Here is a 22,475-nt window from a genome sequence, read left to right as displayed (position 1 = left end):
GCCTTTGTCTAGCTTTGGTATCAGGGTAATAATACTGGCCTCATAGAATGAGTAGGAAGTCTTCCTCCTCTTCAGTGTTTTTTAAGAGTTTGAGAAGGATTGTTACTTCTCTAAATGTTTAGTGGAATTCACCAGTGAGGCATCTGATTTTGATTTCTTAGTTGGGAAGCTTTGATTACTAATTCAGTCTCCTTACTTGTTGTAGGTGTATTCTGATTTTCTGTTTGTTTGTTTTTTTCCTTGAGTCAGTTTTGTTACTTTTTGTGTTTCTAGGGGAGTTGTCTACTTCATCTAGGTTATACAATTTGTTGATATACAGTTGTTCATGGTACTATTTTATAATCCTTTCTATTTCTGTAAAATTGGTAGTAATGTCCTAACTTTCATTTCTAATATTTATTTATTTATTTTTGGTTGTGTTGGGTATTCCTTGCTGCGCATGGGCTTCCTCTAGAGTAGAGAAGAGTAGCGGGGGCTACTCTGTTGCAGTGTGCGGGCTTCTCATTGCAGTGGCTTCTCTTGTTGCAGAGCATGGGCTCTAGGCATGTGGGCTTCAGTAGTTGTGGCTTGCGGGCTTTAGGGTGCAGGCTCAGTAGTCGTGGCACACGGGCTTAGTTGCTCCGTGGCATATGGGATCTTCCCGGACCAGGGCTCGAACCCATGTCCCCTGCATTGGCAGGCGGATTCTTAATCACTGTGCCACCAGGGAAGTCCCCTAATGTTCATTTCTTACATTGGTAATTTGAGTCCTCTTTTTTTCTTAGTTATACTAACTAAATGTCAATTTTTGATGATCTTTTCAAAGAAGCAAAGTTATACTTTCTATGAGTTCAACCTTTTAAAATTTATTAAGCCTTTTTTTGTGGCCAAATGTGATCTGAGTATTCCATGTGCACTTGAGAAGAATGTGTATTCTGCTGTTTTTAACTGGAATGTTCTCTTTATGTTTGGTAGGACTAATCTGTTAATAGTGTAGTTCAAGTTCTCTATTCCCCTCTTGATCTTCTGTCCACTTGTTCTATCCATTATTGAAATTGGGATATTGTATTTCTGACTATTCTTGTAGGACTTTTCATTTTTCCCTTTAGTTCTATCAATTTTGTATCATATATTTTGGGGCTCTGTTGTTAAGTGTGTATATGTTCTCAGTTTTTTTTAATCTTGGTGGAGTACACCTTTTACCAATATATAATATCCTAATACCCTTTGCCTTTTGTAAACATTTAAAATTTTAAAGTCTTTTTTGTTTCACAGTATTATAGTCACTCTTGCTCTGTTTTTGTTACCTTGTTTTTTTGGCCTCACTATGTGGCATGCAGAATCTTAGTTCCCTGACCAGGGATTGAACCCGTGCCCCCTGCAGTGGAAGCCTGGAGTCTTAACCACTTGACTGCCAGGGAACTCCCCCCTTTTGGTTACTTTTTGCTTGGAGTATCTTTTCTCATGCTTTTACTTTTAACCTCTTAGTGTTTTTGCATCTAAAGTGAGGTCTCTAATAAAGAGTATATAGATGGATCATGTTTTTAAAATTCTGAAGTTTAAAAATTTTTAATATAGTCTGTTAATCTCTGCCTTTCAGGAGGAGAATTTGATGGATTCATTTTTAAAGTAATTACTGATAAAGGAGACTTTACTTATGCCATTTATCTATTTCTTTTCCTTATGTTTTACATGCTTTTGTTCCTCATTTTCTCAGTGACTTCCTCTTTTTATGTTTTGTTTTGTTGTAATATACCATTTGATTCCCTTTTTCTCCATTTTCTTTGTTTTTTAAAGTTATTTTTTTAGTTGTTACCTTAGGGATACAGTTAACATCTTGATCTTAAAACAACCTAGTTTGACAACCAGCTTAGTTTCAATCATGTACAAATACTCCACTCTTGACATCTCTGTCTCATCTCCTTTATATTGTTATTGGTACAGGTTACAGCTTTATACATTGTGTGCCCTTTAACGTGGATTTATAATTACTGTTTTATGCTTTTGTGTATGCATTTTTAACTAATTGCTTTCTACCTTCAAACAGTATTATACCATTTCACATAGAATGTAAGAATCTTAAAACAGTAATCGCCTGTTCCCCTCCCCATTCTTTGTGCTGTTTTTGTTATATATTTTATTTCTATATATGTTTTAAACCCCATAATACATTGTTAATATTTTTTCTTTAAACAATTGTCTTTTTTTTTTTGGCCATGAGGCATGTGGGATCTTAACTCCCCGACCAGGGATCGAACCCGTACCCCCTGCATTAGAAGGTGAAGTCTTAACCACTGGACTACCAGGGAAGTCCCAAACAATTGTCTTTTAGAAAAAATTAACAAAGAAGTCTTATTTCACCTTTTTTGCCATTCTTCATGCTTTTGTACAGTTTCATGTTTCCATTTGGTATTGTTTTTCTTTTGCCTGCAGAGTTCTCTGTAGTTTTTTGTACCGTTAAGTCTTTTGTCAGTAAACTCTCAGTTCTTGTCTGAAAAACTCTTTATTTCACCTTCATTTTAGAAAGATTTTCACTGTGTATAGAATTCTAAGTTGGTAGTTTTGTTTTAGCACTTTTAAGATGTTACATTGTCTTTCAGCTTGCATCATTTATGAGAATTGTATTAAATTTTTATCTTTGTTCTTCCGTATATTATGTATGTTTTTTCTTTAGCTGCTTTAAAATTTTATTTCTGCTTTTAATGCAGTTTGCATATGGTATGCCTTGGTGTGGTTATCTTCATTGTTATCTTGCTTGGGGTTAATTGAGATTCTTGGATATGTTATTCCTAGCTTTCATAAAATTGAAAAACAAAATTCAGCTATTATTTCCTCAAGGACTTTTTCTCTCCTCCCTATTCTCTTACCCCTGCTTCTTGCTGGGACTTCCATGTATGTCAGACTTCTTGATACTGTACTATAGGTCACTTTAGTGTAATAGTTCCCTGGAATGTCATGACAAAGTACCACAAGCTAGGTGGTTAGAATGATAGAAATTTATTCTCTTAGAGTTCTGGAGATTAGAGTTCAATAATCGGGGTGTTGACCAAATCATGTTCCCTCTGAAACCTTTAAGGGAGCATCCTTTCTTAACTCTTGAAACTTCTCATAGACCCAGGTGTTGCTTGGCTTGTGGCACTATAACCCCAATCTCTGCCTCAGTCTTCACACGGCCATCTCCTTTTTGTGTCTGTATATCTATGCGTCTTCACATGGCATTAACCATGTGTGTGTGTGTGTGTGTGTGTGTGTGTGTGTGTGTGTGTGTGTAAATATCCCTCTTCTTAGGAGGACATCAGTCATATTGGATTAAGGCCCACCCTAATGACCTGATCTTAAATCTGCAAAGACCGTATTTCCAACTAAAGTCACATCTATGATACTGAGGGTTAAGACTTCAACATATCTTTTTTTGATGGGGGTGGGAGGGGACACAATTCAACCCATAACACCAGGGCTTTTTCTTTTCCTTACTGTTTTTGTTCTTTTTTCTCTTGGTGCTTCATTTTGGTTAATCTGGTTGTTTTTCAAGTCCACTAATTTTTGCAATGTCTAATTACTGCTAATCTCGTTCAGTGTATTTTTTATTTCAGATATTGTATTTTTCATCTCTAGAAGTTTCATTTGGTACACTCGTGATCCTCCCTGATATATACATATACACACACATATAAGCACATCAATAATGTATGTAAATATATTAAAACATAAAAAAACTAATATAGAGACATGTTTTTTGTTTCATTATGTTCATATTTTCTTTTAAATCCTTGAGCATATTTAAAATATGAAATCTGTTTTAAAGTCATTATCTCCTAATTTCATCATCTTTATCATTTATTGGTCTGTTTCTATTGATTCTTTTTTTCTGATTCTTTGAGTGTTTAGTAGTTTCTGATTGGATACCAGATAATGTGAATTATACATTGTTGAATTCTGGATTTTGTTCTGATCTTTTAAAGATTACTACTTTGAATCACTCCCTGGTCTGTATTATTTCTGTAATTTGTATATATTTCTAAAACTTTTTTCTTATTGCATGCATTATTAATACTTTGTTTAAATGTTTCTTTCTTTGTTTGAGAGCAAAGAATGTATTTTGCATTTTACTGTGTAGGCCTGTGCCTGACATACTTGGGTATTGGTGATAAAAAGTAGACTAGAGTGATCTTTCTAGTATGCATTTCTTATTACTTGTTATTACTCCTTTAAGCGTTTCAGTGAGTCTTATTGCCCTTTGGTTAAAGTTCAGATTCTTGGCCCTTGCTTGCCTCTGTAGTTTATATCTTGTTACCTTCTTTAAATCTCTTCCTTTTACTTCCTCACATCTTCACCTCTGCCAAAAAAAAGACAGCAAGTAGGTAAACATAAACATAACACACAAACACACAAAACCATCCTTTCTTTAACCATACTCAGCTATTTTCGTTTCCTCCAGGTATACAGGCATACCTTGTTTCATTGTACTTTACTTTATTGTGCTTTGCAGATAATTGCGTCTTATGCAAATTGAAGGTTTGTGGCAACCTTGTATTGAGCAGGTCTGTCAGTCCCATTTTTCTAACGATATTTGCTTGCTTCACGTTTTTGTGTCACACTTTAATTCTTCAGTATTTCAAACTTCCATTATTATTATATTTGTTATGGTGATCTGTGATCAGTGATCTCTGATGATACTACTGTAATTGTTTTGGAGTGCCACAAACCATATAAGATGGCAAACTTAATCGATAAATACTGTGTGTGTTCTGACTGCTTCAACTGGCTATTCCCCCATCTCTCTCCATCTTCTCCATCTTCTCCTGCCACCCTATTTCCTGAGACACAACAGTATTGAAATTAGGCCAATTAATAACCCTACAGTGGCCTCTAAGTATTCAAGTAAAATGAGTCACACATCTCTCACTTTAAATCAAAATCTAGAAATGATTACACTTAGTGAGGAAGGCAGGTCAAAAGCCAAGCAAGATAGGCTGAAAGCTAGGTCTTTTGCACCAAACAGTTAGCCAGGCTATACAAGCAAAGGAGAAGTTCTTGAAGGAAATTAAAAGTGCTACTCTATTGAACACATGAATGATAAGAAAGTGAAACAGCCTTTTTGCTGATAAGGAGAAAGTTTTAGTGGTCTGGATAGAAGATCAAACTAGCCACAGTATTCTTTTAAGCCAAAGCCTAATTCACAGCAAGACCCTAACTCTCTTCAGTTCTGTGAAGGCTGAGGTGAGGAAGCTGCAGAAGAAAAGTTGGAAGCGAGCAGAGGTTGGTTCATGAGATTTAAGGAAAGAAGCCATAACATAAAAGTGCAAGGTGAGTACAGAGGAGAAGTCAGTGCCTGGCTTCAAAGGACAGGCTGACTCTTCTATTAGGGGTTAATGCAGCTGGTGGCTTCGTTGAAGCCAGTGCTTATTTACCATTCTGAAAATCCTAGGGCCCTTAAGAATGATGCTAAATCTACTCTGCTTGTGCTCTGTAAATGAAACCACAAAGCCTGGATGACAGCACATCTGTTTACAACATGATTTACTGACTTTTTAAGCCCACTCTTGAGACCTACTGCTTAGGAAGAAAAAGGTTCCTTTCAAAATACTGCTCAGAGATAATGTACCTGCTCACCCAAGAGCTCTGATGGAGATGTACCATGAGATTAATGTTTTTTGTTGTTGTTTGTTTTATAAATTTATTTAATTTTTGCTGTGTTGGGTCTTCGTTGCTGTGCACGGGCTTTCTGTAGTTGTGGTGAGCAGGGGCTACTCTTTGTTGCAGTGCGCGGGCTTTTCGTTTCAGTGGCTTCTGTTGTCTCAGAGCATAGGCTCTAGGTGTGCGGGCTTCAGTAGTTGGGGCACGTGGGCTCAGTAGCTGGCTCGTGGGCTCTAGAGCGCAGGCTCAGTAGTTATGGTGCATGGGCTTACTTGCTTCATGACATGTGGGATCTTCCCGGACCAGGGATCGAACCCGTGTCCCCTGCATTGGCAGGTGATTCTTAACCACTGTGCCACCAGGGGAGTCGCTGAGATTAATGTTGTTTTCATGCCTGCTAACACAACATCCATTTTGCAGCCCATTGATCCAGGAGGCATTTCAACTTTCAAGTCTTACTATTTAAGAAATATATTTTGTAAGGCTATGTAGCTGCCTTAGGTAGTGATTCCTCTGAGCTAGGCAAAGTAAATTGAAAATCTTCTTGAAAGGATTCACCATTCTAGATGCGATGAAGAACATTTGTGATTCTTGGGAACATATCAGAATATCAACATTAACAGGATTTTAGAAGAAATTGATTACAACCCTCATGAATGACTTTGAGGGGTTCAAGACTTCACTGGAGGAAGTAACTGCAGGTTAGAAATAGCAAGAGAACTAGAATTAAAAGTAGAGTATGAAAATGTGACTGAATTATATCCGTAATAAAACTTTAATGGATAAGGAGTTGTTTCTTATGGATGAACAAAGAAAGTGGTTTCTTCCGATGGAATCTACTCCTGGTGAAAATGCTGTGAAGACTGTTGAAGTGGCAACAAAAGATTTAGAATATTACATAAACTTAACTGTTAAAGCAGTGGCAGGGTTTGAAAGTAATTGACTCCAGTTTTGAAAGAAGTAGGGCAAAATGCTACAGAGCAATCATTCGTGGAAGGAAGAGTCAGTCAATGCAGCAAAAAAAACTTCATTGTTGTCTTATCTTAAGAAACTGCCACGGCCACCCCAGCCTTCAACCACCACCTCGATCAGTCAGCAGCCGTCAACATGGAGGCAAGACCCTCCACCAGCAAAAAGATTATGACTTGCTGCTGAAGGCTCAGATGATACAATAAGTATTTTTAGCAATTAGCAATAAAATAAAATATTTTTAATTAAGGTATGCATATAGTTTTTTAGACATACTGCTATTGCATACTTAATAGACTACAGTATAATGTAAACCTAACTTTTTTATATGCACCAGAAAACCAAAAAAATTGTGTGGCTTGCTTTATTGTGATATTCGCTTTATTGTGGTGGTCTGGAACTCAACCTGCAATATCTCTGAGGTATGCCTGTACTGTATTTCTCTGTCTTCATACATTTGCATTTGCTCTCTCTCTAACAAACGTTTATTGGCTAACTTCTGTTCATTTCTGCCTCCATTCCAGTTTAAACGTCACTTTTTAAGGGAAACCATTTGTGACCCCTCCCTCCACCAAGGCCCTTAAATACGTTCCCAGGAGAGCATTCATCATATGATATTATAACTGCTTGTTTACTTTTGTCTTGTTTGATATCCCACTAGACTCAGTGAATGCATATACAGTTTACTCAAGTGTATTTGTGATATAAAGTTTTACATTCCATGCAGTCTGTCCTCAGTGTACTGAAAATTTGTAAGTTTTAGAACATGAAGCAGTTTCTGCATTGAGATACCTTCTGAGATCTTTTAGACCACTTTTTAGAAGCTGTTTTATTTTTTATTCTGAGCTCTTCAACTTTATAGGAAAAAAAGAATCAATAAACTTTAAACAATAGTCTTCCTTTAAAGATGTCTATTTGTAATTACTGTGGCCCAGTCAAGCCACTGAAGTTCTGAACTGCCACTGTTACTAATTTAAACTGTAGGAATGGATCAAGGAATCTATGATTTAAGAAAAAGTCAGTCTTTTTCAGTCAAAATATAAGGAGAAGTATGCATTTAAATCTCTCACGTGTATTGGGGTCTTGATAAGCTCTTTTTGATAGGCCAGGTTTTTCTTGTAAACATGCAATGACAAAACATTAAAATGTATGTACTGATCTTTGTCCATCAGTGCCTGTCACTGAATATATAAATATTTCCATAGTTTATTCTAATCTCAGTAGTTTACATACTTTTACTTACCTTTACTTCCTAATTTCCATGTATCTGCATAATCATGCTATTTGTTTTTTTACTAAATTTATTGTATTATTAGTTTTTGGATAGTGCTGTCAAGATAGACTGTCTCTAGTTTTCCCAGTTTTTGCTGTTCTATAGAGGGAATTGATGTTCTCAGTTTTGCTCTTGATATTTTTCAGCTCTGCCATTGTCATTTCAGTCAATTTCTCATTTTATTCTTTTTATGTAAATTGTTTTTTAAAATTCTCCTAGGGTATGCCATGAAAAGCAATGTTTTCATTTTTACTGAAATGAAATTCACATTAAATTCATTCTTTTAAAGGGTACAAATCAGTGGTTTTAGTATACTTATAAGGTTGGCAACCATTACCACTATCAGATTAGAAACATTTTCATTAAACCAAAAAGAAACCATTTACTCATTAGCAGTCATTCTTCATTCCTCTTTGCCCCCAGCCCCTGGTAGCCACTAATTTACTTTGTCTGTCTATTCTGCTTATTTTGGATATTTCATATAAGTGGAATTACATAGTATGTGGTCTTTTGTGTATGATTTTTTTCACTTAGCACAGTATTTTCAAGGTTCATGCATGCTGTGGCATGTATCAGTTCTTTATGGCTACATGATATTTATACTAAATTTTGTTTATCAACTCATTGATTAGTGGACATTTGGATTGTTTCCACTTTTTGGATATTATGAATAATGCTGCTGTGAACATTTGTTTGCAAGTTTTTCTGTGAACATATGTTTTCACTTCTCTTGGGTATATGCTGATTCTTTAACTCTTTGAGGAACTGCCAAACTGTTTAGTAATTTTCTTGATAATTTTTACTTAGTTTAGTAGGAGAGTGAAGATTACAATTCCAGGATTCATTACTTCCTTCCTGTAAGAATTGAGTTACTGTAATGTTCTTATAAAGAACATTTCATAGACTTGTTTATTGAATGTCTTCAGAAATGTCTCTGTTAAATGTATCCTGCCTAAGGATGAAGTTAGTTGTCATGTTTTATAGAGATACTTTAATTTTTCATTACCAGATTGAAAGGTCTGTTAATAGTCCATTGGGCCATAGGAATACATAAATTTTCATAGATTTTACAATACATTTTAATTGTTAATATATTCTAATTGTTGAATTGCTTCTCTTACAGGGTTTTGACTCTGGGAGGAGGGCTACCTTATTTGGAGCACCTTAATCTCTCTGGTTGTCTTACTGTAACTGGTGCAGGCCTGCAGGATTTGGTTTCAGCATGTCCTTCTCTAAATGATGAATACTTTTACTACTGTGACAACATTAACGGTAATGCCTTTTAACAATGGGATAATTTTGGAGGAGTTGATTTAAAAATTTTTAACAGTTCTGAAAATTCTTAGGGTTTCTATTTTGTTTTCTAGATTTCTGATTACCAAACATTTTTACTTTCAGGTTTAGTCTGAAAGATAAGTTTTCTTATCTTTCTAAAGAGAAATTTTCTTATCTTTCTAAAGATAAGTTTTCTTATCTTTCTAAAGATAAGTTTTCTTTTGGAGAGATATCTCAACTATCCATTCTGCCAGATTTTAGAAATATGTAATAGTTTAATCCAAAGTGACAAGTTTTTATAGAATTACTAAAATTCTTATAAAATTTTGGGAAATTCCTCTAGAGTGAAAGAGCACTCATTAACAATACAGCGTATTGCTGTTCTAGATACACCTAATTCTTAGGGATGTTAGAGTTAGTTTTCTTGTAGGACAAGAAAACTTCATAATGTAGTAGAAAAAGGAGGACTTTGGTAATGTGAACTCAGGGACCCTGAATCTGGTTCCAAATAAATCTCTTGGAAGATTGAGGAGGATGGTGAGTGTGGTATTGGGAGAGGCTGAGGTGCTTTAAATGTGATTAAAATTCCTATAGTATTATGGAGATTGAACCCTGAACCTACTTTTAACAATCATCAGGTAAACATTTCTTGATTTTTTTGTTTTGTTTTATTTTTTTTATTTTTTTGTGGTACGTGGGCCTCTCACTGTTGTGGCCTCTCCCCTTGCGGAGCACAGGCTCCGGACGCGCAGGCTCGGCGGCCATGGCTCACGGGCCCAGCCACTCGGCGGCATGTGGGATCTTCCCAGACCGGGACACGAACCGTGTCCGCTGCATCGGCAGGCGGACTCTCAACCACTGCGCCACCAGGGAAGCCTCTTGTTTTATTTTTTAAGCCTATTCCTGCCCTGCAGTGGGACTGTTTAATGTGCTTTTTCAAAGTACGTTCAGTGCCCTGTTGGGCATTTGATAATCACTGGTAGAGACTGAAGTCCTGAAGCATAAAAAGCTGCTCCTCAACTATCAGTAAGGAAGTCAACCTCCTGTATTTATAATTGGAAAAAATTTACATGGTTCAGATTCTACTGTGTCTTTTTACATCATGTTTTTTTTTTTTTTTTTTTTTTTGCGGTACGTGGGCCTCTCACTGTTGTGGTCTCTCCTGTTGCGGAGCACAAGCTCCGGTGCACAGGCTCAGCAGCCATGGCTCATGGGCCCAACTACTCCGTGGCATGTGGGATCTTCCCGGACCGGGGCACGAACCCATGTCCCCTGCATTAGCAGGCGGACTCCCAACCACTGCGCCACCAGGGAAGCCCATGTATTGTTATTTTTGAGAGTCCAGTTCATCTTAAGATCATGGGAAGATAAACGGAGTCTCTCAGGCAGAAAAATTGACAGACGCCAGCAAGACTAGAGGAATAGTATCTTCTTTAATGACATACCAGTAGGCAGAGAAGTTAGCAAATCTGCTGTTTCTCAGAGATTAGATTTTTCTTAAAATGTATATGAAGAGACAGGAGATAGCAGCTCTTTTGTTTCTTGAATCATTGGTGATGCAGGAGATGACCTCCCATGTTCTTGAAATAGCAACACTAACTTCAAGCATTTCTTTGCTCTCTGTTGCCTTTAGTGTATAAGAAGGAATGGGGAAAATTAATGTCATTTTAGTTGCAACCTGCTAAGTGTACAAAAGAAGGTGTGAGTGCTACAGTGCAGCACTTGCTGCTTTTGGGGATGCAATAAAAATATATATATATATTTTTAATACACGGTTATGTCATTGTGGGTTCACTGTTGTACTTACTAAGGCTTATAGGATATATTATGAAAAGTAATCAGTAAGCAATTATTTTTTGTAAGAAAAACACCTTATTGGTAGGTTGCATTTGAATTGTCTACACTGATTTCAGCATAGGTTATGCTGGTGGGAATAAATCTCAGAACCTAATTTGTTATACTTATTTTGGAGTATATAGATGTTATTGGATTGGTAGGGGGATTGGGTTTCACTTCATTTTTATGATCTGCCTACTACTTTTGTGTGTGTGTGTGTCTTTTTAAAAAAAACTTCTTGAAATAATTTAGGTGTTGGGATAAAGTTAAATACTTAAAAACTTTTGCACTTTGTTAGAATTCCTTTCATCTTGACTGGTTTTGAATATATAAATATTAAAGTGTTCCAAAGGAGCTGCTACATTCTTTTTGTTGAATGTTAAGATTTTTTTTTGATAAATGAGTGGTAGTTTTCAATAAATGAATTTTAGTGAACATATCTGACTTTAAAATGTTTGAAAGGAAATTGACCGTGCTTGTATAATCCAATACCAAGTCTCCTTTTACAGCTTCTTAAAGCATTATTTGGGGGAAATGGAAATCCTTTAAAGTTTACAGGGTGACTTGTCATGTGAACTTATGTTCCAGAGTTCCAGCCAGTTGCTCATAAAGCAATGCCCTGATACAATCTTTTCCTTAAAAGGCCATATGGACACTAGAAAGTGTTAGAATAAAGTTGCATTGTATCCAGTTTTGCAAGATGACACAGGATTCATCCAGTATCTTTTATTATAATTCAACTTGTACAAATACTTAGTGACTATAAATATTTAGCTCCCTTTTTATTATTATTTTTATTATTTCTGAAAGTAGTCAATATTTTTATACATGTTCTTAAACTAATAGGGAGCATATTTAGGTGACACATTATATTTTAATATTTGAGAGTAACACTTAACTAAAAATGTATTTTGTCAAAAGAGAGTTTACATAGTTAACTAACTAAAAGAAGTAAATGCTGATAAATAATACTCATTAACTAAAAAGTGCTAAGTAAAACAAAATTTTCTATTTCCTAAGCATTAGCAGAGATTTTGGAGAAGATAAATTAGTAATCAGATATTCAAACAGTGTCTGCTGTGAGCAAGGCACTATACTAAGCATTAACATAAAATGCCATTTTTATTCTTAATGATTCTTTCATGACATTTAAATGTTATTTGATTGATAAAAAAGTTAAGATTTAAGTATAAAAAAAGGCTTCTTAGCCATAACATTTAAAAAATTCCTTGTCATTTAAGAAGTGTTAGATGGAATTGCCTAGTTTTAGAGCTCTGAAGAACATTTGAACAATGATAGCAAATAAACTTGTTGTACTGATTTGCATTTCAATGTATGTTTAATTTGTGAATTAAGATAGATTAGATCATAGTAGGTGACACAGTTTCAGATGATTTGCTCTCTTATGTTTCTAATTTAAGTTAAAGAGGAATTAAAGGTAAGTGAAGGTAAGTGCAGATATACAGCATAAGTAATATGCTTAAAATCTAGGAAAAACAAACAATTCAGTAATAAAAATTTGGGAAAATAACAATAGCTACCATTATAGCTCTTCTTTACTAATATTTTAAAAAATGCTCTCTTACAAAATTTATTTTTACCATGCATTTAAAGATTTTATTTAATGATTATGCAAATGTTATTTTTCTGTTTTATTATCCTTTACCGTAATTTAGCCCTCATCTGTTATAACCATTGGGTTTATTATCTCATATCAAGATTGACATTTACTGGTGATAAGTCAAATGTGTACCTTTGAAATTCCATGTCTGTGGAAGCACAGCTGTCTACTTGAGATATTTGGCAACCCAACATATCTTAGTCATGTTTCTTTCCAATTCTACCTCACTTTTTCTGTTGCCTGTTTATTCTGTTGTCCATTTATTCCCTTTTCTAAATAGTCCTTCTGTGATGCTTAAGGGTCTTAACTGTTAACATTGCTTATGATTTCCATGCTTTGGAAATTGCTTTCTCCCCTGTTTTCTACAGTATGAAACTAACAAACAGCGGTTGTCTTCACTTTTGCTTTGCCCTAGGCCTTCAACAAAATAAAACCCATTCATGGATGATACCACTTTTATGGATTTTTAGAATCAGTCACCTGGAATGTCATTCACCTTATGATGGGATTGTAGTTTTGAGGTAGTTAGTATTACAGTTGTTGGTTAAGCACAATTTATGCCCTTAGATTTCCATTGAAACTAAGATATTCTGGTGTGTATCTGAGAAAGGGAGCACATTTTATAGCAATATGAGCGTGAACTTTGTTTTGTGATGAATAAGGAGATGCTGACAGATATCAGGAGAGGGTTACTTCCTACCTAATATAGGACACATATTTTTATTCCTACATTTTTCTTCCCATATTATCCCTACTTCCATCCCTTAGACTTTGAGAGCAAAAAGTGACTCAGGTCACCGGAGTGGAGACTGAGGATCCTGAGCCTCTTTTTTGGGGGAGGTTGGTGAAAAACTGTGTGGTACAGGCATACCTCGGAGATATTGTGAGTTTGGTTCCAGACCACCATAATAAAGTGAATATTGCAATAAAGTGAGCCACGTGAATATTTTGGTTTCCCAGTGTATATAAAAGTTATGTTTGCACTGTACTGTAGTCTATTAAGTGCAAAAGCATTGTCTAAAAAAAGCAACGTACATACTTTAAAAATACTTTTTTGCTAAAAAATTTTAACCATCATCTGAGCCTTCAGTGAGTCATAGTAGTAACATCAAAGATCACTGATCACAGATGACCATAACAAATATAATAATAATGAAAAAGCTTGAAATATTGTGAGAATTACCAAAATGTGCCAGAGAGACAGGAAGTGAGCAAATGTTGTTGGAAAAATGGTGCCAGTAGACTTGCTCAGTGCAAGGTTGCCACACACCTTTAGTTTGTAAAAAATGCAGCATCTGCAAAGTGCAATAAAGTGAAGCACAATTAAATGAAGTATGCCTGTGTTTGGAAAAATATGAATCTTTTGATTAGATTCCTTGATCCAATTTGCTCCTTTGAGGCTCCCATTTAATTTTCTCTCTTGAAAACCAGTAGCATACTTTACTTTGATTGCTTTCAGCCATCGCTTATGATTTTTCCCTAGGCGTGTGATTGCAGTATAAAATTTCTTCCTTACCTTTCTGTGCTTTTAAAAATAGGAGTATAGACATTTTGAAGTATTGTAGGGAGTTTCAGTTTGGAATATTGTACCAAAGTCTCCATGTCTCTTTACTCATATTTCTCCCTTTCAAAAAAGTTAGAATTATATACTGAGAAAATGATAGATATGTTTTTGCAAAAACCACCAGTTTAAGCATTTCATCACAGGGACTGTGTCAGGGCAGGGCAATGATAGTGAGGTAGGAGATTGGCTCTTGGAGAAAGGCTCTAATGTACTAAGAAATTTCATTTTGACTCTTTGATTAAGATGACTAGCATTGTGTCTTAAGAGAAAATAGTCTTAAAAAAATGCTACTTTATGAATTTTAAGTATTTGACACATTTAACTTTACATTTTCAAAATAGAATAGATTTTAATTTTGATTAAATAAAAAATAAGCTTGTGGTAATTCAGTTTTATATTTGAAATGACTTTAAATTTTATTATAGAACCTTTTAAATATATAAACATAATAATATAAAGAAGCTTTATGGATCATTGGCTTCAGCAGTTATAAACCTGTGGTCAATCTTTTTTCATATACTATTGCCCATTCCCATACCTGCTCCCCGTATCCCAGGCATTATATTACTTTAAAAGTTAAGCATAAGTATTTGAAAATAAATGAAATCATAAGCTATTGCAGTTCCACTATGCTTGTAAAGTTCATTAGTTTCTTTTCTTACTTAAAGATACATTATTATTTCCATTAGTGAAATATATGAATGCTATACTTCATTGATTGTATATCCTAAGAAATTAGTCCTTTGTATTTTGTATATTGCCATTACAGGAATACAAAAAAAAGTTAAATTCTGGTAAATAAGTGTGTTCTATGTGTTTATTTGCAAGTAGTTATTTTCTTATGTTGGTATTAGCATAATTGCCTTCTTTTGCAATGGATCGCTACTTCAAAAGACAAAGAAAGCTAATTTAATATATTTTTCTAAGTTAAAGTCTTGATATCATTCCAGTGATTTTTCAATTATAATCCATTTGATAAAATAAATATTATTTTCTATAATAAAAATATATTTCATGTACTTTTATGGTCCTTACGTATCAAAAATGCAAGTATTTTGGTTCTAATTGATGAAAGAACTAATTAACTTTGTTCATGGTGCAGACATACTGAAAGGCTTCAATATAGTTAAAATGTCTTTTTCCACATTTGCTCGCCTTTATGAAAACTGTGATTCATTCAGAGTACTTGACATTTGAATATGCGCCATGATATCTCTTTGATACTTTCTAATTCTCAGCTTTGTTCCCTAATGGATCTTTTAATCTAGTGTCTGGGTAGCATAATGTGATTGGAATAAAATGTCAGTTATTCCACAAATGTATTATTACTTTTCTTTGTAATTGGATCATAACTTTTATTATGTCTTAGATATGTTTTTAATTATTCATTCATTACATATTTGATTCTGGAAGATAATTTCACCTAACCCTATCACATGACTTATTTTGGGTACAGATGTTAAATAGCAATATGGCAAATATGTTAAAGCTATATCTACGTAGTTTATTTTTAACAAAAATTTTGAATGTAATATTTATTATAATTGCTCAATACTGGATTCTTTAGCTTATCTATTATAGATAAGGTTGTTTTTGCCTTAATTATATTTCTAGGAAAGATGTTCATGATACAAGAAATCCATTGTGAAGTTATCCTGGCAGTCTTGCTTCTGTGGGTTATCTCTTTTCTTCTTGGATTTTTTATTTTGTAAATTGTTGCCAAAAAATTACTTCTTTTCATTCTTCTTTTTCATTTACCTATATTAGTTAAAGTCAAACTGCTGTTGGCTATTTTTGTGCTGAATAATTTTTTATACACTCATTGTGGGATTTTACTTCTATGTTACAAATGTATTACTAGTTAAAAAAAAATAAGTGTTTTACTTCTTTCATTAGCAAGATTATTTTTGTGTGATAAGAAATTCCTCCTTTCACACTTCTCTGTTTTCATACAGGTCCTCATGCTGACACCGCCAGTGGATGCCAGAATTTGCAGTGTGGTTTTCGAGCCTGCTGCCGCTCTGGCGAATGACCCTTGACTTCTGACCTTTGTCTACTTCATTTAGCTGAGCAGGCTTCCTTTCATGCACTTTACTTATAGCACATTTCTTGTGTTAATCATCCCTTTTTGAGTGTGACTTGTTTTGGCCCCATTTCTTACAGCCTCGGAAATCTTAATTTACCAGTGAATTGTACAGTGTTGTTTCTCTTGCAAATCCTATTTTTGTTTTAGAAAGGGATTAGGTCTTTTTCATAGGGTGAGAACAATTTTATCAGATTTCTTTTAAACTAAATATTTTGAAAAAAATGTCACTAATGCCATGCCATTTAAAGTATTTTTTAGATTATTTTGAGTTTTGAAGTCAATGGGTTATTGGTTCTCTTCATAGATAAACACTGTACCAAGTCTTGCAGATCTTTTCAGACATACATTTTTTGAAATTTTACTTTCAGAGACTGCACAGTTTGGAAACCAGTCTCCTTTCCATAATGTTTCCTTTATTTGAACAATTCTCAGAGGGCCAATTCAAACATATCCACGTATAAGATTCTTTAAGATTATAAAATAAATTGGCTTCTTGGTGTTAGCTCAGGGAGCTGGCACAGCACCAGTGTCTTTGTATTCGCTTTCTTCAAAGACCCCTGGTTCCCACCACTGTCCGTAAATTGTCACATTTGGGGGAGGGGTTTTTAAAAGTTCCACAGTCATTTGAAGAAATGTATAAATAAAATCTACTTTGAGGACTTTACCAAGTAATTTCTTTTGTGTTTTGATTTTGTTGTAAATCTCAATCCAGGGTTACTTTACTGTGAAATGGGACTAAATAGGTCTTTTGAACTCCCATGAAATCATGACTCTGACAAATGAATAGTTTTAGACAGATACCTGATTTTATTGAGCTGAATTGTCTTTTTGAAATTTATTGTGCAGTCGTCAGAATTTGAATTTGTAAGCTTATCTTCATTGCTGTTTGAAATAATAATTGGAATGGAGACCTGTTATTCAGAAAGGCACATATTGAGTCAATTTTATGTCATGCTATGTATAATTTATGTCACAAAGAAGAGAACAGTCAGCAGCATGCCATCTATTTTTATAAATATCTGTAAGGCTGTGGAAGAGGAGGTAATCTTGCAATTATGTTCTTTGTGGTCCCAGGTATTTTTTGTTTGTTTTATTGAGGAAGAGGAAGAGCAGGAAAGATATAAACTATAGATAGACAGATTTCAGTTCAGGCTAAGAGAAAACTGTTTTACACAGAGTTGTCTAAAGATGAAGGAAGAAACATTTGACGAGAAAATAAATAAGAAGTCACTCTGCTTTTAAATTTAACTAACATTTGAACTAAATACTGTGAGGGAAGATCACCTCTAAGGAAGGACATCTAATGACTCTGAAATTTCACTTTTCTCTAAGAGTTTCCTTATTTTGATTCCATTGCTATTAACATTTGTGAAATATAAGATGGAACCCCTCAAGTTTCTTGTATGGAGTATAGGGCAGCTCTGGAAGCAGACCATCTTACCCTTTAAGTTTGTGTCTCTTAGCTTAAGTCCTCATGCCTCTTGTGGCACTACTGCGCCTAGCTGCCTCCTTTAAAAGTCTGGCCTAAGCACAAAGGAAAAAACGTTCTGGATTCCCTTAGAGAACTTGAGAGGAAATCTGAGTTTAGTGAACCGTTACAGGGTCAGAAGTTTTATTTTGTAGGTTGACTATTTTGTCGTTACTGTACTTTTATTTCCTTAAATGATTAATAAAGTTCATTTGAAAAATTGACATCAGGGACTATTTCAAGAAAACAAACTAAAATAAGTCTTCTGGAGTGACTCCCATCCAACTGCATGGTAAAATTAGTTATCTATAACCAGGTCCCAAGTCATCAAGGGAGTACTCAAGTTTATACCCATGTAATCAGAAAACAGTGTAATATTTGGGGAGTAAAATTTTTGATAATACTTAATGGAAAAAATCATGATTAAATGATATTTTGGGACTCGGCTTAATGTTATTCTTCATAAATTAATTAATTTGAGCAGCTAATTTCCCAGGGGTTCCAGGTAATGGGGGTGCCCCCCTTTTGCCTTGTCCTGTGCCACTTGATGTTAGAAAACCATTAAATAGGACTTGGCAGTCTTGAACCAAACTGACTTCAACATGTGAGCACATTGCATGTGGAAACTCACTGTTTTTCTACCACCCCCACCACCCCCACCCATTTCATGGGGAGATGGCATAATCTGCATTTAATTTTTAAATATTACTGCTGTTCCATTATTAAGGATAGTTAATGCTTTAAAATTTCTTCTAAATTTATTTTTCATTGAAATATAGTTGATGTACAATATTATGTTAGTTTTAAGTGTACTGCGTAATGACCTGACAGTTGCATACATTATGAAATGATCACTGTGGTAAGTCTGGTAACCATCTCAACTTATATAAAGTTATTACTGTATTATTGACCATATTCCTTATGCTGTATATTACATCCCCATGACTTATATAACAGGACCTCTTAATCTCCTTCACCTATTTCCCCTACCCTCCTCCCTTCTTGCAACCACTGGTTTGTTTTCTGTATCTGAGACTGTTTTTGTTTTGTTTTTTAGATTCCACATATAAGTAAAATCATGTCATATTTGTCTTTCTCTGTCTGACTTATTTCACTTAGTATCCTCTAGATCCATCCATGTTGTCTCAAGTGGTAAGATTCTTTTTTAATGGCTGAGTAATATATATACGTGTGTGTGTATATATATATATATATATATATTTATATATGTATGTATCGTCTTTATCCATTTATCTTTCCATGGACTCTCAGGTTGCTTCCACCTTGTGGCTATTATAAATAATGCAAAAAATTATAACATTAAATTATGTATACTTATATTATACAATCAATATAATAACAATTATATAATTAATAGATTATAAATATAAACAAGTATGCTAATTTTATAATTATAAAATTAATAGTAATTTTATTTATATTAAAATTTTATTTATAATAATATAAATAATGCAGCAGTGAATACTGGAGTGCATATAACTTTTTGAATTAGTGTTTTTGTTTTCTTTGGATAAATACTCAGAAGTGAAATTGCTGACATTTCTATTTTTAATTTTTTGAGAATTCTCCATACTGTTCTCCATAGGGGCTGCACCAATTTGCAGTCCCACCAGTAGTGCATGAGGGTTCACTTTTCTCCACATCTTTACCAACACTTGTTATTTGTTGTCTTTTTGTTGGCAGCCATTCTGACAGGTGTGAGGTGGTATCTCATTGTGGTTTTGATTTGCATTTCCCTGGTACTTAATGATGTTGAGCATATTTTTATGTGTCTGTTGGCCATCGGTATGTCTTCTTTGGAAAAATGTCTATTCAGGTCTGCTGCCCATTTTTTAACCTGGTTGTTTGTTTTTTTTGATGTCAAGTTGTATGAGTTCTTTGTATATTTTGGATATTAACCCTTTGTCAGATATATCATTTGCAAGTATCTTCTCCCATTCATTAGGCTGCCTTTTTGTTTTGTTGAGAGTTCTTTTTGTTTTTTTGCATGCAAAAGCTCTTTAGTTTGATGTAGCCCCATTTGCTTATTTTTGCTTTTATTGCCTTTGCCCTGAGGAGACATATCCAAGCTATTGGTAAGACCAGTGTCAAAGAGCATACTGCCTGTGTTTTCTTCTGGGAGTTTTATGGTTTCGGGTCCTTACATTTAAGTCTTTAATCCATTTTAAGTTTATTTTTGTATTTGTTGTGAGAAAGTAGTCCAGTTTGATTCTTTTTTAATGTAGCTCTCCAGTTTTCCCAATACTGTTTATTGAAGAGGATGTCTTTTTCCCATTTATATTCTTGCGTCCTTTGTCATAGATTAATTGATCATATAAGTGTGGATTTACTTCTGGATTCTATTCTGTTCCATTGATCTCTGTGTGTTTTTTATGCCAGCACCATACTGTTTTGATTACTGTAGCTTTGTAGTATGGTTTGAAGTCAGGAAGCCTGATACATCCAGCTTTGTTTTTCTTTCTCATGATTGTTTTGGCTGTTCAAGGTCTTTTGTGTTTCCATTCAAATTTAGGATTATTTGTTTAATTTTGTGACAAATGCTATTGGTATTTTGACAGAGAGAGATAGCATTGAATGTAGTATGGTCATTTTAACAATATTAATTCCTCCAATTCATGAGTGTGGTATATCTTTCTATTTGTGTTTTCTTTAATTTCTTTCATCAGTGTCTTACAGTTTTCCAAGCTATAACCTTAAATCGATGTTGAATTTTGTCAAAAACTTTTTCTGCATCTCTTGAGGTGATCATATGATTTTTATTATTGAGTTTCTTAAGGTTATCACGTTCATTGATTTGCAGATATTGAATCATCCTTGCATGCCTAGGATGAATTCCACTTGATCATGGTGTATGATTCTTTTAACATATTGTTGTATTTCGTTTGCTAATACTTTCTTGAGGATTTTTGCATCTATGTTCATAAGTGACATTGGCTTGTCATTTTCTTTTGCATGTGTTGTCTTTGGTTTGGGTATCAGGGTGATGCTGTCCTTGTAGAATGAGTTTGGAAACATTTTTCTCCTCTGCAGTGTTTTGGAATAGTTTGAGAAGGATGGATGTTAACTCCTCTTTAAATTTTTGGTGGAATTCACCAGTGAAGCCATCTGGTCCTGGACTTCTGTTTGCTGGGAGTTTTTTTGATTACTGATTCAATTTCATTACTGGTAATTGGTCTGTTCATATTTTCTGTTTCTTCCTAATTTAGTCATGGGAGATTGTACATTTCTAGGAATTTATTCTGTTTCTTCTAGCTTGTCAATTTTATTGGCATATAATTGTTCTCAGTATAATCTTTTACAATTCTTTGTGTTCCTGTGGTGTTAGCTATAATTTCTCTTCTTTCATTTTTTATTTTATTTGGACTCTCTTTTTATGTTGATGAGTCTGGCTAAAGGTTTATCAATTTTGTTTATCTTTCAAAGAACCAACTCAGTTTCATTGATCTTTTCTTTTGTTTTTTAGTCTCTCATTATTTTCCTCTGATCTTTATTATTTCTTCCTTTCTGCTAACTTTGGGTTTTGTTTGTTCTTTTTCTAGTTCCTTTGGATATAAGATTAAATTTTTATTTGAGATTTTTCTTGTTTCCTGAGGTGTGGGCTTGTATTGCTATAAACTTGTCTCTTAGAACTGCTTTTGCTGAGTTCCATAGACACTGGATCATTGTATTTCCATTTTCATTTGTCTCCAGGTATTTTTTTAATTTCTTTTTTGATTTCTTCAGTGATCCATTGGATGTTTAGTAGCATATTGTTTAGCCTCCATGTGCTTGTGTGTGGGTTGTTCTGGTTTTTTTTTTTTAGGTAGTTGATTTTTAGTCTTACAGCATTGTAGTTGGAAAAGATTCTTGATATGATTTCAGTCTTCTTAAATTTACTGAAACTTGTTTTGTGGCCTAGCACGTGATCTATCCTGGAGAATGTTCCATGTGCACTTGAAAAGAAGGTGTGTCGTGCTGCATTCGGATAGTATGTTCTCTATATATTTAAAATCCATCTAGTGTAATATATCATTTAAGGCCAGTGTTTCCTTATTGCTTTTCTGTCTGGATAATCTGTTCATTGATGTGAGTGGGGTGTTAAAGCTTCCTTCTATTACTGTGTTACTGTCAGTTTCTCCCTTTATGTTTGTTAATATTTGCTTCACCTTGTTAGGTGCTCCTTTGTTGGGTGCATATATATTTATAGCTGTTATGTCTTCTTGTTGGATTGACCCCTTTTATCATTGGGCAATATCCTTCTTTGTTTCTTGTTATAGTCTTTGTTTTAAAGTCTGTTTTGTCTGATATAAGTGTTGCTACCCTGTCTTTTCATTTCCATTCACATGGAGTACCTTTTTATGTCCACTCACTTTCAGTCTGTGTGTGTATTTAGGTCTGAAATAAGTCTCTTACAGGCAGCATATATATGGTTACTTTTTTGTTTATTTTAAAAAATCTGTTCAGCCACTCTGAAGTCTTTTGACTGGAGTATTTGGTTTATTTACATTTAAAGTAATTGTTGATAGGTAATGTACTTTTTGCCATTTTGTGAATTGTTTTCTGGTTGTTTTGGTAGTTTTGTTCCTTTTTTTCCTTTGTCGTCTTCCCTTGTGACTTCATGACTATCTTTAGTGTTATGTTTGAATTCCTTTCTCTTATTGTGTGTATTGATTATATGTTTTTGGTTTTAGGTTACCATGAGGTAGGTAGGAAGATACATAGATAGGTATATGTGATTGTTTAATGTTGATCTTTTTTAGTTTGAAT

At 34.3% G+C, this 22,475-nt stretch overlaps 1 protein-coding gene across 3 annotated transcripts in view; it reads left to right on the top strand.

The window, feature by feature from the left end:
- Window positions 1-17,770, top strand: part of FBXL5 (F-box and leucine rich repeat protein 5) — a 51,294-nt gene extending 33,524 nt beyond the window's left edge. Inside the window, exons 10-12 of one of the 3 annotated variants that reach the window (XM_082838324.1) lie at window positions 6,665-6,787; window positions 8,982-9,130; window positions 16,110-17,762. In XM_082838324.1, coding sequence (XP_082694450.1) covers window positions 6,665-6,787; window positions 8,982-9,130; window positions 16,110-16,186 — 349 coding nt within the window. In that variant the 3' untranslated portion in view covers window positions 16,187-17,762. Of the gene's footprint in view, window positions 1-6,664; window positions 6,788-8,981; window positions 9,131-16,109 lie in introns of all 3 variants that reach the window. The other 2 variants (XM_082838323.1, XM_082838322.1) reach the window with 2 other exon arrangements.
- The last annotated feature ends 4,705 nt before the right edge of the window (window positions 17,771-22,475 follow it).

Source organism: Leucopleurus acutus (assembly GCF_964270905.1).
Source record: "Leucopleurus acutus genome assembly, chromosome: 4".
In the NCBI taxonomy this organism is placed as follows: Eukaryota; Metazoa; Chordata; class Mammalia; order Artiodactyla; family Delphinidae; genus Leucopleurus; species Leucopleurus acutus.
The sequence above is the reverse complement of the archived record's forward strand: the minus strand, read 5'-3'. Positions and strand labels throughout refer to the sequence as shown.